The sequence below is a fragment of the Elgaria multicarinata genome, chromosome 16 (genome assembly GCF_023053635.1).
Source record: "Elgaria multicarinata webbii isolate HBS135686 ecotype San Diego chromosome 16, rElgMul1.1.pri, whole genome shotgun sequence".
Taxonomy (NCBI): domain Eukaryota; kingdom Metazoa; phylum Chordata; class Lepidosauria; order Squamata; family Anguidae; genus Elgaria; species Elgaria multicarinata.
The window spans coordinates 7,015,992-7,029,892 of NC_086186.1; the positions used below are offsets into that span (position 1 = coordinate 7,015,992).

Sequence of the window (13,901 nt, forward strand, 5' to 3'; positions counted from 1 at the left end):
TTGCACTGTCAGTGTTGGTAAAAAAATATTTATTTTCTAATGTAAGTATTGAATGACTGCATTTGTGCAGAAGTTAGTCTTCCAGATGTGTTGTACTATCCTCCTACACATCTGGAAGGAACTAGGTTGAGAGAAGCGGACTTCAGTTCTGCCACTTGGGTCTTTTACTGACCTAAAAGCCACCACACGAATCATCTGTAAGTTTCAATAAAAAATCCAGTTTATTAAAAACATCAACCAAAAAAACCCCACAGTCCAAAGTTAATAAATAAATACACTCCGTCCATTCGCCGAGAGTTTCATGCCGCTAAGAGATGCGTCAAGCCAACTTGGCTTTCGCCCAACACGACGTCCCTTTTCATGTTGCACCCCTTATTCACAGCCTTGATCCTGACGGAGAGCGCGCAGAGGTCGTCTTCGGAAACGCCGACAAAGAAAAAGTCCTCATTAAAGATGGGGTTGCGGCTGCGCTTGATCGCCGTGCTCCTCTGCTTCTGGATCTTCCCGGGCACGAGAGAAAACGTGATGCAGCAGTTAATGCTCTTGGGGTCCACCGAGGCCCCGTACAGCCCCTCCACACTGATCAGACGGATGCGAAGCTGCTGGTTTTCCGGACAGTACTCCGAAGAGAGCCGGATCAGCCCCCCCTTGTCCATGAAGACGGCGCTGTCCTGCCCCAGCCTCTCTCGGCCGCAGGGCAGGTCCAGTGGGAAGATGGGCAGAGGAGCCAGGCTGTAAGCCCGGGACGCCGAGGGGTCCAGGAGACACTCCGACGAGCGCCGGGTGGCGTTGGGGCTGCTGTCGGTGGAGCTGGCCTCGTCCGTCGACAAGGAGTTGGCCCTGGCCATGCCGGATCGCCGGCCAGCCTTCAGCGCCTTGCAGAGCAGCCCGTCTTGGCTGCGGGCTTTGAAGAGGGAGCCCGGTCGGGGAGGCGAGCGGCCGAGGAGCGGGGAGCTGAAGGGGGAGGACTCGGCGGAGGAGGAGGCATTGTCGCTGCTGTCCCAGGCGCCCTGCCGGCTCCGCAAGCAGATGGCGATGGGGCTGGAGGCCGCCTCCCTGCCGCTGTAGCTGCTGGCTCTGGACCGGGGCAAGGCGAGGCAGGGCAGGGAGCCGGTCGAGGCCCTGCTGTGGAAGATGGACTCTTTCCGGCGCGTGTGGGGGCTCTCCAGCAAGGTGCAGAAGCCGTAGGAGGTCTGCGCTTTGGGGAAGTGAGGCAGGGACAGGGCCGCCTGGGAGCGGGGGTCGGAGTTGGTGCTCTCTTCTTCCGGGTCCTCCACGATCTCCTCCACGCTCTCCACCTGGATGAGATGGGGCAGGAACTGGAACAGGCTGCCGTCCGTGGCAGAGGAGGCGGCCTGCTGCAAGCCCGGCTCAGTGAGGCAGCGGTGCGGCTGGAAACCGGCGCTGGGGCTCTTGGCCGGAGGGGGGTTGGGCAGCCTGGGCGGGATACAGAACTCGGGGATCCGGTCTGGGGTTAAGACGTTGGCAAAAGAGGCAGCTGGCGTGACCCCGGCCTTGCCTTTGTCGGGGCCTGGGTGGCCAGGGGGCAAGCCCAGAAACAGGGGGCTAGCATCCCCCGGGGATGCCCGGACTTTCTCCAGAAACCACATCGAAGCAGCTGCTGAAGAGTCCCACAGAAATGCCAGAGAGAGAGAGAGAGACAGACCTGCCAAAAAAGGGAGAGGGGGGGTTAATACCTCTGGGTAGCTCGGAACAGCCCTGCAAGACACAGAGGCCGTGCTGTGGTATTCAGCCAAGATGCATCCGTTGTAGCCCACGCAAGCCTTAAGAGCCAAGTCAGATTTCCCCAACATAGTGACCTCCAGATGTGTTGGACTGCAATTCCCATCATTCCCAGCCACATCCGGAGGACACCTGTTTGAGTTAAGCTGTGGTCCCTTTCCTGGCTGTGGGATGGCCAAAACCGATTTAGGACCTCAGGGCAAGTCTGTGCAAGTTTACTTGTGAGTAAGAGCTGCAGAACTCCACAGGACTAACTCCTGAGTTAACGTGCGCAAGGCTGGGGCGCAGCAAGGCTGTTTTTCTCCTCTTCCCAGACCACTTTTTGCAGAATTCCAGGCAAGATTTTAGATGGAATTCTACGCATTTCGGGCACTGAAGTCTCTTTCCTAAATGAACAGGAGCCCCTGCAGAACTCTGGCAGATCGTTTGCTCAAAAGGGTTCGGTGGACAGCGGGTTTCCCACCCTTTTAAATGGCATTTGGCGACTTTAGATGTCTTCGCTGACTTTTTAAGGTCTCCCTAAATCTCACCCCCTTTGAATTCGAGCGTGTATGTCCCTGCCCCGAGGAGCTTGCAATCGAGTAAACTACACAAGGGAGGCAACGGGGTGGGAAGAGGAGGACAGGAGGCCCTGGCAAAGAGGGGAAGGGACCGGGCTACTCTGTCCACAGCATCCCCGGGGTTGGGCCAGCCCAGCCCAGCGGCCGCAACTTCATCGCCCTACGCGTAAGGAGGGATGGAGAGGCAGCCAAGGCAATCTCCGCGCGCTTCGCCCCGCTGGGGCTCAACTTCTGAGTCAGCCTGACGAAGCGTTCCTGTGCCTACCTTGCAAGGCTGCTTCTCAGGATCGCAGGATGCGCGCAGGCGGTCAGGATGCCGCGCACATGGGCTTTGCCGCCTTCTCCTGCTGCTGCCGCCGCTGTAACTGCACCCACCCGTTGCGCTGGCGGCTCCGCGGTAAGAGCCCTGGGCCTCGGGCGGGCGCTTTTATGGGCGAGCCTCCGCGTGCCGCAGCCAATCGCCGGCCTGGGCGGGGGAGCAGGGCCGCGCAGGGCGCCTCCCATTGGCCCCCCGCCGCCGTGCCAGCAGCTGCCCGCCCGGCGGCGCGCAAAGGCGAAGACGGAGCCGCGCGGGCGCCTGCCGGGTCCAGGTCCAGGTCCAGCTCCGGCGCGAGGACGCAGCCGACGACGAGCACGAGCATGCGCGCGCACGCCTCTCGCCATCGCTTCTGCTGCCAGGTGGCGGCTGCCGAGCTGGCGCCGTCCCGACGGCCTCTTGCCTGCCTCCCTCCCTCCCTCCGCTGCCTGCAAAAGGAATCGCAATTGTGTCGCTCTCGATTGCAAGCCCCTGGGGGCAGGGACCTACTCCGCTTTGGAATTAAAGAGCGGGCGGGGGGCGGGCTTGAAAATTGGCTTACGAAATCACAAGAAATAACTATGATTATTTCCATGTTGCATGGGTGGTGGTGGTGCTCCTGCTCCTCCTCCTCCTCCTCCTCCTCCTCCTCCTCCTCCTCATCCTCTGTTTCTTCCCCTATCCCCTGCTTTTTATACCACCTAGCCCAATCTTCAACAATATAGTGCCCTCCTGATACGTTGGTCTTCAATGGCTGGAGTTGATGGGAGTTGTAGTCCAATACACCTGTTGGTGAAGGCTGACCTAACCTGATGAAGAGTTCTGGAGAGCTGAAAAGCTTGCACGTTTTCGTGGGATTTGGGTTGGGGAGCCAAGGGTCTGTGCTGTTTGAGAATGGTGGGAGTTAAGAGATGCCCGGGGTGGGACTGGTCCCTCCCTGGAGTTCCTTCGTTTCTGCCTGGCCCACCCGGAAAAGTCGCGTGGAGCGGAGGGGGGATCTTGCCGCACACCTGTGCGGTAACGAGGATCCTCAGATCAGGTATCTCTCGCTCCTGTTGACGAGCACGGTGACCGCGCTGAAGCACACGCCTGCGGGAAGCTTTCAACCGCCGGGTTTGCAGCCTCCCTGTGGAAAACATGGGCATGTTAATCCTGCCTGAGTAATCCATTTTCTAAACAAGGAATCGCCGCGTAGCAAGGTGAATGTCACCATCGGGCGAGGCAACGGAGACGCTTTTGACCTAAGCGGGCCCCTCGGCCTAATGTGGGTCCGACACTGAACGTAGAGACGCAGGAGAAGGACGGGCCGGCTGCTTCAAAGGACCGGGGGCGGGGGCGGTTGTTACCCTGAGTCCCACAATCTGCAGTTCCATCGGCAGCCCAAAGATGGAGGAAGGGTGCCCCCTGTAGGCAGCAGTTTGAAAGGGAGCGTCGTGTTCTTTCCTATTCCGATGCCTCCCTGCCTGAACCCTTTGCTCTTCTGGTTCCCCCATCATCAGGTGTCGGGAGGTCTTCTGCTCCCTGAAAGGACTCGGCCCTTTCTCCCTTGCTGCCCGGTAGGCCTGGAACTTCCTTTCAGAACACCTCTGTGAGGCCATCTCTCTCCCGTCTGTTAGATCAATGTTAGATCAATGCAACTACACGTCCTTCATATCCCTCCCCCAAACTCATTCCCCCCCCCGCCGATAAAGCAGGGATGGACCACCTGTAGTCCTCCAGATGTGTTGGACTACAACTCTTCAGCTGGCTGGGGGATTCTGGGAGTTGTAGTCGAACACATCTGGAGGGCACCAAGTTGGATACTGGATTGGGCTGATGGGAGTTGTAATCCAACATCATCTGGAGGGCCACAAATGGCTCGCTCCTGCTGTGAAGCCTTTGGTACAATGGGAGGGGGCGTGGGACAGTGGCAGAGCCCCTGCTTTGCATGCAGAAGGTCCCAGGTTCGATTCCCGGGATCGCCAGGTACGGCAAGGCAAGTATCCTGCCTGAAAACCTGGAGAACAACTGCTGCCAGTCAGTGTCAACAGTACTGGGCTAGACGGATCAATGGTCTAACTCGGGATAAGGCTGCTTCCTAAATCCGCAAAGGAGAGGAGCTCCATCAATGATTGCTTGTTACAGTAGCTACATAAGGACTGTTGTCCTTATATCCTGTTTCTGGAGCTTCCCGGAAGTATCTGGGTAGCCTCTGTGACTAGCAGCATGCTGGCCTTTTGCTTTGATCCAGCAGGGCTCTTCTTACATTCTTCCACATAGCAATGCTTCTTCTTTTTTTAATATAGGGAAAAAATGTGCCACGTATCCTCCAGATAAGCATCTGTTTATCTGAATGAAACCTGCTGACGGAGTGATCCCACGAATACTTTGAACAGGGAGAATTCTCTCCTTAGGCTTACAGCGCACACAACGAGATGTTCACTCGTGGCACATGGATGTCCTTCGACATGGTAAGAGCATGTCCAGTCCTTTGTCTATACAAAGAACCTGGCAGCGTCTGTACCAAAGCAGGCAGTGTTGGTCTTGGAGGGGTGTGGAATTTCATCGGGAGTGGGTGGGGCTCAGTGGGATCACTCAGATAAGAAGATGTTGCTACAACTACTACTACTACTACTACAATGACTAAACCCTAGAGTCCACAATGAGGCCTGTGATACTTCAGTCATGTTCTGAGTTTAACCTTGGACAGGAGCAAACTGTTCAGAGCTAGGAATACAAAACTCTTTCCCCTGCAGGCTGGGAAGGGAGAGAGAGAACAGAGTTATTTTTATGTTCCTGGCACTCTGGAAAGGTTTGTGTAAGATATGAGCCATGCCGTTCGTTGATCAAATTAGGCCAAGGACTTTCAGCACTGAAAGAATCCGAGGCAGTCAGCCTATGTGCACCAGTTGCTGGGGAACATGGGTATGAGGGCACTGTTGCACCATGTCCTGCTTTGTTGGTCCCTGGTCGACAGCTGGTTGGCCACTGTGTGAACAGAGTGCTGGGCTACTTGGACCCTCGGTCTGATCCAGCATGGCACTTCTGATGTTCTTAATGGATTGTGCAGACCCTTCAACTAGATCAGTCCTAGATTCGGGCTGTGAAAGATTGGCAAGCGTAGAAAGCACCTACACTTTTCCTAGACTTTCTGCTCCATAATCATCAAGGGATGGCCCTTATTAAGGCCCAGTAATGCTGACTGTTTTTCTATTCTGAATTTTATCAGTGTGCTCAAATGGCTACGTTCATAGCCCAGTTCTGTGGCAGGATGTGAGGAGTGGATGCACACAACCCCTGGCTATTTCTCAGTGGTTCTGCCCAGTTGCAGCTCAGAGATCCTCACTGTTGCATCACAATGCCGAGGGCACAATGCATATCTTTGGGTTGCTGCCTGGAAACCCTTCTCCTTTGGTGAAGAAGCCACAGGGTCACCAAAACCAGAAACAGAGAAACCGGCTCAAATGCAGGTTCCATTCACACGTGTGAGGAGGGTGGTGGTGGTTAGGGGAACTACTGAGAGGACAGGTTAAAGGAACCACTGCAAGTGAGCCCACCACATGACTGCACAACCACACGGCACTGCATAGTTCCGGTACTCCCCCCTCCGTAGTTAGGGTACATACCTCCGCCTGGTTTACTGCACATCCCAGCCTCCTCCACAGGACAAACAGGCTCTCCAGGGCCTCTCCATTGAAAAAAAATACCCCCCAAATGGCCGCACAACTATAGAGAAAGTCCGCAGCAGCAAGAGCATCACTGGATGGGGCGGTCACTCTTGCCAGCAGACTCAATGGGCGTGGCCTAGAAACCTCCCGGGGCTTTTTCCAACCACTGAGGAGCCCTCCATGTGTCATGGTAAGCTACCCCAGGGCCCCTTTACCCTACTGCAGTGAGCTGGTTACCCGGGGTGGTTTCTTCACAATCATGGTAGGGCTTTTCACCCCCATGCAACACACTAAACCACCATAGTTGGGTCAAAACCTTTACCTAACCCTTAGCGTGATGTGCGAACAGGCCCGTAGTCATGTTCAAAGAAGCCCTGGAAAGAGAGTTATCGCCTTCCTTCCCGGAGCTGCTAGAAACACAGCACTGTACCACTGAGAGGGCCCTTTGCTCTGTGTGCAGGTGGTCCCAGATTTCATCCCTGGCACCTATTGTAGGATGAAGCCTTGGAGAGCTGTGACAATCGGGATAGGCAGAGCTGGCTGGGTTAGCTCCTCTGACAGCAGAAAGGCAACTTTATATGTTCAGTTCAATAGCACCGCCTGCTGACAGCTGAAGAAATACATGGCTGTTCAATTAGTTAATGAAGTCCCAGGGTGTGTCTGATGAGTTGTTGTTGTTTTGTCGTGCCATCATTCTGCCTCAGTCATGGAATTTTACAGGGGCTCCAGAAGACATTGAGCTTCCCTACATAAGAGATTTATTGCATGTTCTTGATGCAACTCACGGAGGTTTTCAGGTCCATTACATGATGTCGTCCACCTCCAGGGCATCTCCTGCACTTTCCGCTCATAATGTCACTTTTTAAAAGATCGGGGGAAATGCAGCATTTTTTGCAGCCGTGGCACATTTCCACCATCATGCAGCCACGTATTCCTGCATTCGCACTACAATGTGCGCTGCGGTGCTGTTGATGCTCAGATGGGTGTGTCACCCTTCAGTATCCTGGTATATCAGTATGCTGTTTCTCCGGTATACCCTTGGTACATGAGTTGTGCCCTGTAAGGGCAAGAATTACTTACACTACTGCCTAAGGCCAAGCTAATTCCAAAAAATACGTCATTTGGAGGAGCTGTTTTTTCCCAGGGGTGCTGGGGAGTAGCGCTATGACCAATAATGAATAGTAATAGGGGAGGGGAAAGCCCACACATGTAAAGATATAAATCAGAGAGTGCTTTTTTAATCAATCTGGTCAAGAGGGCAGGGCTCCTGGAGCTTTAACTGTTGGGATGAAGAGGGGGTTTCACCAGGTGCTGCATGCATACGAATGACACCTGCTGAAATTCCCTTTTCTATGCAACTGTGAAAGATACAGAAGCCCGGTCCTCCTTTTCCTACGGTCACCTTAGCCTCTGCAGCTGTGCGGGTTCTAGGTTTTCATGAGAGACGCTCAATAGGGCCTCCCTCTTTTCCACTGTCGCCGCTGTCCATGAGAGCTTGCCTCTCCCGGGACCCAATCAGAACAACCTCCCAAAGAGGTGGCAAAGCGTGCGGAGGTTACTGTTCCTTCTCTTTGCCCCTGCTTGCACGCTCAGAGCAGGCAGGTATACAAGCAGCAACAGCCAGGAGGAGCAGCAGCATCAAGAGCCAAAAGGTGCAGGGATTGGCTGTGGGCCTTCTCCGTTGCCCAACAGTGCCAACCTGTGCCACCAGCCCAGCTCTACATCTTGCTCGAATCGTCTTTCCTCCCTCCAAACAAGATTCCGAAGCAGAGTTTTTTTGGAGAGGAGAAGAACCATGTGCGAACTACAGCAGTTTGCAAGCCCCCTGCACTTTTTCAAGAGGGGGTTGCTCTACATTCCCAATCTCTGCAGTCCTTGGGGGTTTGCTTCCCCTCTGCCCGTGGGTAACCGGAGAGTGCAATGTTCAGGGTGGGCTTAAACGAAGCCCAGGTTCCCACCACCTGCTTCCCGTTCTCGATTGCTCGCTGGCGCTGGTGGAGCAGCTGCCGTCCGTCTCAGGCCATTTTGGCAAATGCGCCAGCGGGAAGGAACCGGGTACGAAGCAGGAGGGACAATCCTGGACCAACTCAGGACCAGTGGTGCAGTGGTCAATGTTGATATGCAGGCATTCATCAAGACAGCCTTCATAACTCATGGGAATCATTTCATATTGATCCTCCTGTTAGAAAGGCAGTTCGCAGAGAAAAAGCAAAAGGCAGAACAGAATGAGCGTTTATCAGTCCCACATCCACACAGGGATAAAAAAGGGAGACCACATCCCTTTTTACCTTTTCTGGTGAAGAAAAGGTAAAATGGCTTAAAGTGTTCTTTGAACAGGCCCATTTAGTATCCTTAGGGCAGCCTATCCTCAGAATAGGCCAGGCTTGCTGGGGACGATGGAAGTTGCAGTCCAACATACTTAAAGGACAGCCAGTCTGTTCTACTCTGATTAGCACTAGCTGTCCAGGGTTTCAGACAAGTCACTTTCCCATCATGTATAATCTGGCCCTTTTGGCTAGAAAGGCTGGGATTTGAACCTGGGGCCTTTGGCACACAGAGCGCATGCTCCGCCACGGAGCCGTGTACCCTCCCCCAAATGGTCGCCTCTTGGAAAGCCAAGAATGGAGATGACTTCATTCCTTAGTCCACTCCTTAATCCGCTCCCTCCCCAGTAATTGGGATGGCAGTCCTCCAATAGCATTAATCCACAGCAGTCTCGGATAGGAAGGTACGTGCATATAAAATTGATTTATAATCGCTTCTGATTATAGACGTGGAAGAATGCACAGTCTGGAGCTCTGTCCAAAAACGTCTGCTCCGTTGGAGTCTCAGTGCCTGAAAAGAACAATCTCACTGCCCCAGCCAAAGAACTGAGATTCCTCCATCTGTATCTTAGCTGCAGGGTTATTCCAGATTGGGGGCGCTGGAGTCATCAGACTCAACAATGACACAAGAGACCGAAACAGCATTTGTGGGTGATGGTCCGGAGAAAACACCCAACCTGATGTAATATGAAGAGTTTGTTTAACATGCATTACAGCCTCAGCCTCGCAATCCATTCAGAACTCCCCACCCACCCCTAAATCGCTTCTCAAAAAGATCACCGTAGATAATGCGATGGCCTCTCCCATGGCAGCTGCCAACATCTGGAAAGGGCTTTCTGTGTGTCCATCAGCTCACCACCTGTTCTGAAAACTGAGCTGAATAGATGTCGGTTTCTTGAAGTAGTTGCCTTGTGAATGGGGTTTTATTCCAATGTATACACAACTCTCCCCCCAGAGATGAGAATTTCAATATTGAACTCAGCATTGTTTCTCCAATCATTGACTCCAGAAATGTGAAAAGCAAATGTAATAAATAAACAAGGAAGAAAGCAAACCTCAGGTGTCTTTGAAAAATCATTTCGCTGAAGACATTTTTCTTTCTACAGTCAAGATGATAACACTTGTATTTATCTGTTAATTACATTCATATCCCATGTTCCCTGGAACAAGTTGAGGGCACCCTATGTGGTTCTCTCTTCTTGCCTCACAACAATCCTTTGAGATAGCAGAGACAAAGGGCTCGTCTACACCAAGCAGGATATTCCGCTATGAAAGCGGTATGAAAGCAGAATATAAAAGGCAGGAGCCACACGACTGCTTTACAGCGGTATTGAAGTGCACTGCGGGATCTATACTACTGCTTTACAGTGGGACTGAAGTGCACTGGCAATTGTTGGGACCCATGACACATCTACACCAAGCTGGATGTAACACTATGAAAGCAGTATAGGGTATGGCCATAGCTAGACCTAAGGTTTATCCCTGGATCGTCCAGGGGTCAAACCTGTTCATCTAGGTGACACACGGGATCCAGTGCTCAGGCAAGGGCGAACCCTGGATGATCCCAGGATAAACTTTAGGTCTAGCTGTGGCCTATGTGTCAATGGGCCCCAACAGTTGTCAGTGCACTTCAGTACCACTATAAAGCAGTCGTGTGGCTCCTGCCTTTTATATACCGCTTTCATACCACTTTCATAATGGAATATCGTGCTTGGTGTAGATGAGGCCAAAGTGACTGGCCCAAGGTTGCTGAATGAGGATTTGAACCCATTTCTCCCCATTCCTAGTGTAACACTCAAAGCACTACACAACACTGGTGAAGAACATACGTAAAACTCCCCAATCCAAGCCTCATCTTGTAACTGGGCATGTAACTGGCCTGGAACCAGAGTCTCCCCTTACTATCCAGGATTCCATCTTCCCTTCCTCCCAATTTGGTCCTGTAAAATAGAGCAATCAAAACTCCCTCCCTCTCCCTCATTCATGGAATTGCTTCTCAGAATGGGGTGGGGGAAAAGTGTATAGCCTTCTATGCTCCTGGATTTGCATACTGAGTCAGAAGTAAACCTCATTGTGTTCAATGGGACTTACTGTCAATTAAGCATACGGCTGCAGCCTATGCACACTTATCTAGGAGTGAGCCCTACTGAACACAGCAGGACATTCATATGTTTATTCATTGCATTTCCATGCTGCCCAGTAGCTAAAGTTTTCTGGTCAGTTTACAAAGATTAAACCCCTAAAAATATGATACAATAACGTAATGTAAAATCATTTGCATACAAAAATATAGAACAATTTGTACAATCGACAGTTTTTTTTAAAAAAATGCCAGGAACCATCAACATTTTTATTATTTATTTATTTATTGAAAATTTTGGAGCGATGTACAAGATATAATAAAATAAAAACAGAATAAAACACTTTGAAATAGGTTTATTTTAAATTTAATGCCTGGGAGTAAAGGAAAGCCTTTACTGGTGTTGTAAAGATGACAGTGTGGACCTCCCTGGGGGGAGTGTTCCAAAATTAAGGGTTCACCACCAAGAAGGCCACTCTCTTGTTGCCACTCTCTGAACCTTCCCCAGAGGCAGCACTCAGCAGAAGGCCTTGGGTGTCGATTGAAGGGTATGGGTAAGTTCATACTGGTAGGTGCCAACTTCCAAGTAAACAATACATAGGATTGGTCTACGCCAGCCTTCCTCAACCTGGGGCACTCCAGATGTGTTGGACTACAACTCCTAGAATGCTCCAGCCAGGCTGGGGCATTCTGGGAAATGCAGTCCAACACATCTGGAGCGCCCCAGGTTGAGGAAGGCTGGTCTACGCACAACTAAATAACTGTTATATCAAATTCCAAAACTGTGAATTTGGAGGAAATTATACAACGTGATCCATTTGCATTAAATTCATTCTAATTGGACTTTCCAAAGAAATTCTTTACTACGCCTTACACTCTGAACCTGCCTTTGGCCAAACCAGACTCCCAAAGCAGCTACAAACATCTGTTAGAAACATCACATGCAAAAATGAAAAATTGTGCAGCATAACTGGGGGGGGGGGGAGAGAGACAGAAAGAAAAGCAACATCATAACACCATAAAGCAAGCATGCAGTAAGAGGGCTGAAACGAGCCAAAAAAATCATCAGGCTACAATCCAAAGCACTCTTACCTGGGTGTAAGCCCCAGTGAACACAGCGGGATTTACTTCTGAAGAAACATGTACAGGATTGCGTGGTTAGACTCACCACCTTTCACCAGGATTGAGGTGGTATTTCTTTGGTGCAGTTATGTTCTTGCCTGTCCTGCAAGGCGCTCTCCCCTCCTTAGTTTATCCTCACAACAGCCCTGTGAGGTAGGACAGGCTGAGAGAGAGTGACTGCTCAAGGGTCATTAGGTGGTCTTCATGGCTGAGTGGAGATTTGAACCGGGGTCTCTCCACTCCTTCACCACTCTAACCACTACACCACAGGAAGGGAGCAGTCAATAATGGAAGCAACAAGAAGAGTTGCATTTATGCGTCGGTGAACTGTGAACGGACACTTCGGTGTTTTATGGTGTAGATCAGCCTTCCCTATCCAGGCACCCTCCAGGTGTGTTGGACTACTACACCCATCACACACAGCTGGCTGTGGATGATGGGAGTTGTAGGCCAACACATCTGGAGGGTGTCAGGTTGGGGAGATTCATACAGATGTTTTTTGTCATAGCTTGTAGCTCCCTTGAAAGTTAAGGACAGAAAGGCAGGGAATACATTATATCTGAAAGTCTATTTGTTCGTGAACTGTCCAGACAGCTTTAGTTATTGGGCACTATTAAAATGTGATTAATTAATTAATATTCCCTATGCAAATTTAGTTAAAAAGGAGAGATACAGAAATACTAACATACAAAGCCCTAAACGGCTTGGGGCCAGGTTATTTGACGGAACGCCACCTCCCATATGTGCCTGCCCGGACCTTAAGATCATCCACAGGGGTCCCTTCTCCGTGAGCCCCTGCCAAGGGAAGTGAGGCAGGTGGCTACTAGGAGGAGGGCTTTCTCCGCTGTGGCCCCCCGGCTGTGGAATGAGCTCCCCAGAGAGGTCCGCCTGGTGCCTACACTGTATTCTTTTCATCACCAGCTGAAGACCTTTTTATTTTCTCAGTATTTTAACACCTAAATTTGAACTTTGCTGTTTTAATTCTGTATTTTAATCCTATATCAATTTCTGCTGTGTGGTTTTATTCTGGTTGTGCTTTTTATATTGTATTTTGTATTTGGGTTTTTAGATTGTTGGATGTTTTATTATGTTCTTAATGGTTTTAATTTTTGTGAACCACCCAGAGAGCTTTGGCTATTGGGTGGTATAAAAATGTAATAAATAAATAAATAAATCTAAAAGCAAAATCTGTCAGACCACCCATACCCTCTCTGTGCTGCGTGACCTGCTAGAACTAGAGATGTTGATACAACAGTGTGCTCTCCACCACAGCCATAGACAACAGAATGCTAGATCGTCTGCTACAGTCTGGTGCTCAGATGGATAATGTCGTTTAAGTGGCAAACTCAACGCAAACAGTCCAAACACTGGGTTGGGGAACTGATTCCACCAAAGAATGAATAAGAATACATTTTCTTTCCAGCGCCATCTTTATTTCGGTTCCAAAAGGCTGGTTTGGGCTTTTGGACCTCAGTCCTTCGCCTGTGCTTTTGTCTTAGCAAGTTACTTTTCTTTTGATCTCCCCCACTTTGGCTTCTGGGAAATGCGTGCTTTGTGACCCGCCGTGCAGCCATTTTGTGAGCACACCCACAAGCCTCGTTTAAAATTCCAAGTGTGCCAATTGAACCAAAACGGTCGAGGACTCCTTCAATGTACCGACCGCAATGGGCAACATTGCAAAGAAAGACCATGAGCACATGACCGTGTGGACGTCTGTAGGTTGTAGATGCAAGGTCTGGACCAGGCTTGAATTCCCATCCCTTGTAGATAATCCCAGCTAAGCTTTTGCCATTTCAAGTCTGGGGGTGGGGAATCCAGGCTGTAGCCTTCAAGCAAAAGGCCCGGTCTTATTACTAATCGCTGTAACCATCTGGCTCTCTAGAGGCATCTCAACTCTCAGCAAGTGTGGGAGAATTATTCTGACTTCACATATTGGTACTTAAGGGACAAACACTGAAGGCTTTGTTTGGGATCAAAGGGAATGCTGCTAATTTTGATGATCTGCCAGGCCCTCTTCTCCATCCATCCCTTGCTGGTCTCCACATACTCAAGTATCCAAATATCTTTTTGCTCCTCGTAGGATCTCGTGGAGCCTAGAAAGGGGGAAAAGTTCGGCTTAGCCATCCTGGG

The 13,901-nt window shown here is 50.9% G+C and overlaps 1 protein-coding gene across 1 annotated transcript; it reads right to left on the bottom strand.

The window, feature by feature from the left end:
- Nucleotides 1–252: 252 nt before the first annotated feature.
- LOC134409730 (C2 calcium-dependent domain-containing protein 4C-like) lies at nt 253–1,610 on the bottom strand. Its single transcript, XM_063142619.1, has one exon. The coding sequence runs from the start codon at nt 1,608–1,610 to the stop codon at nt 300–302; it is 1,311 nt and encodes a 436-aa protein (XP_062998689.1). The 3' UTR covers nt 253–299.
- Nucleotides 1,611–13,901: the final 12,291 nt, after the last annotated feature.

Excerpts from the sequence above, each read along its gene's own strand:
- LOC134409730 (XM_063142619.1), bottom strand. The coding sequence starts at position 1,610 with ATGTGGTTTCTGGAGAAAGTCCGGGCATCCCCGGGGGATGCTAGCCCC.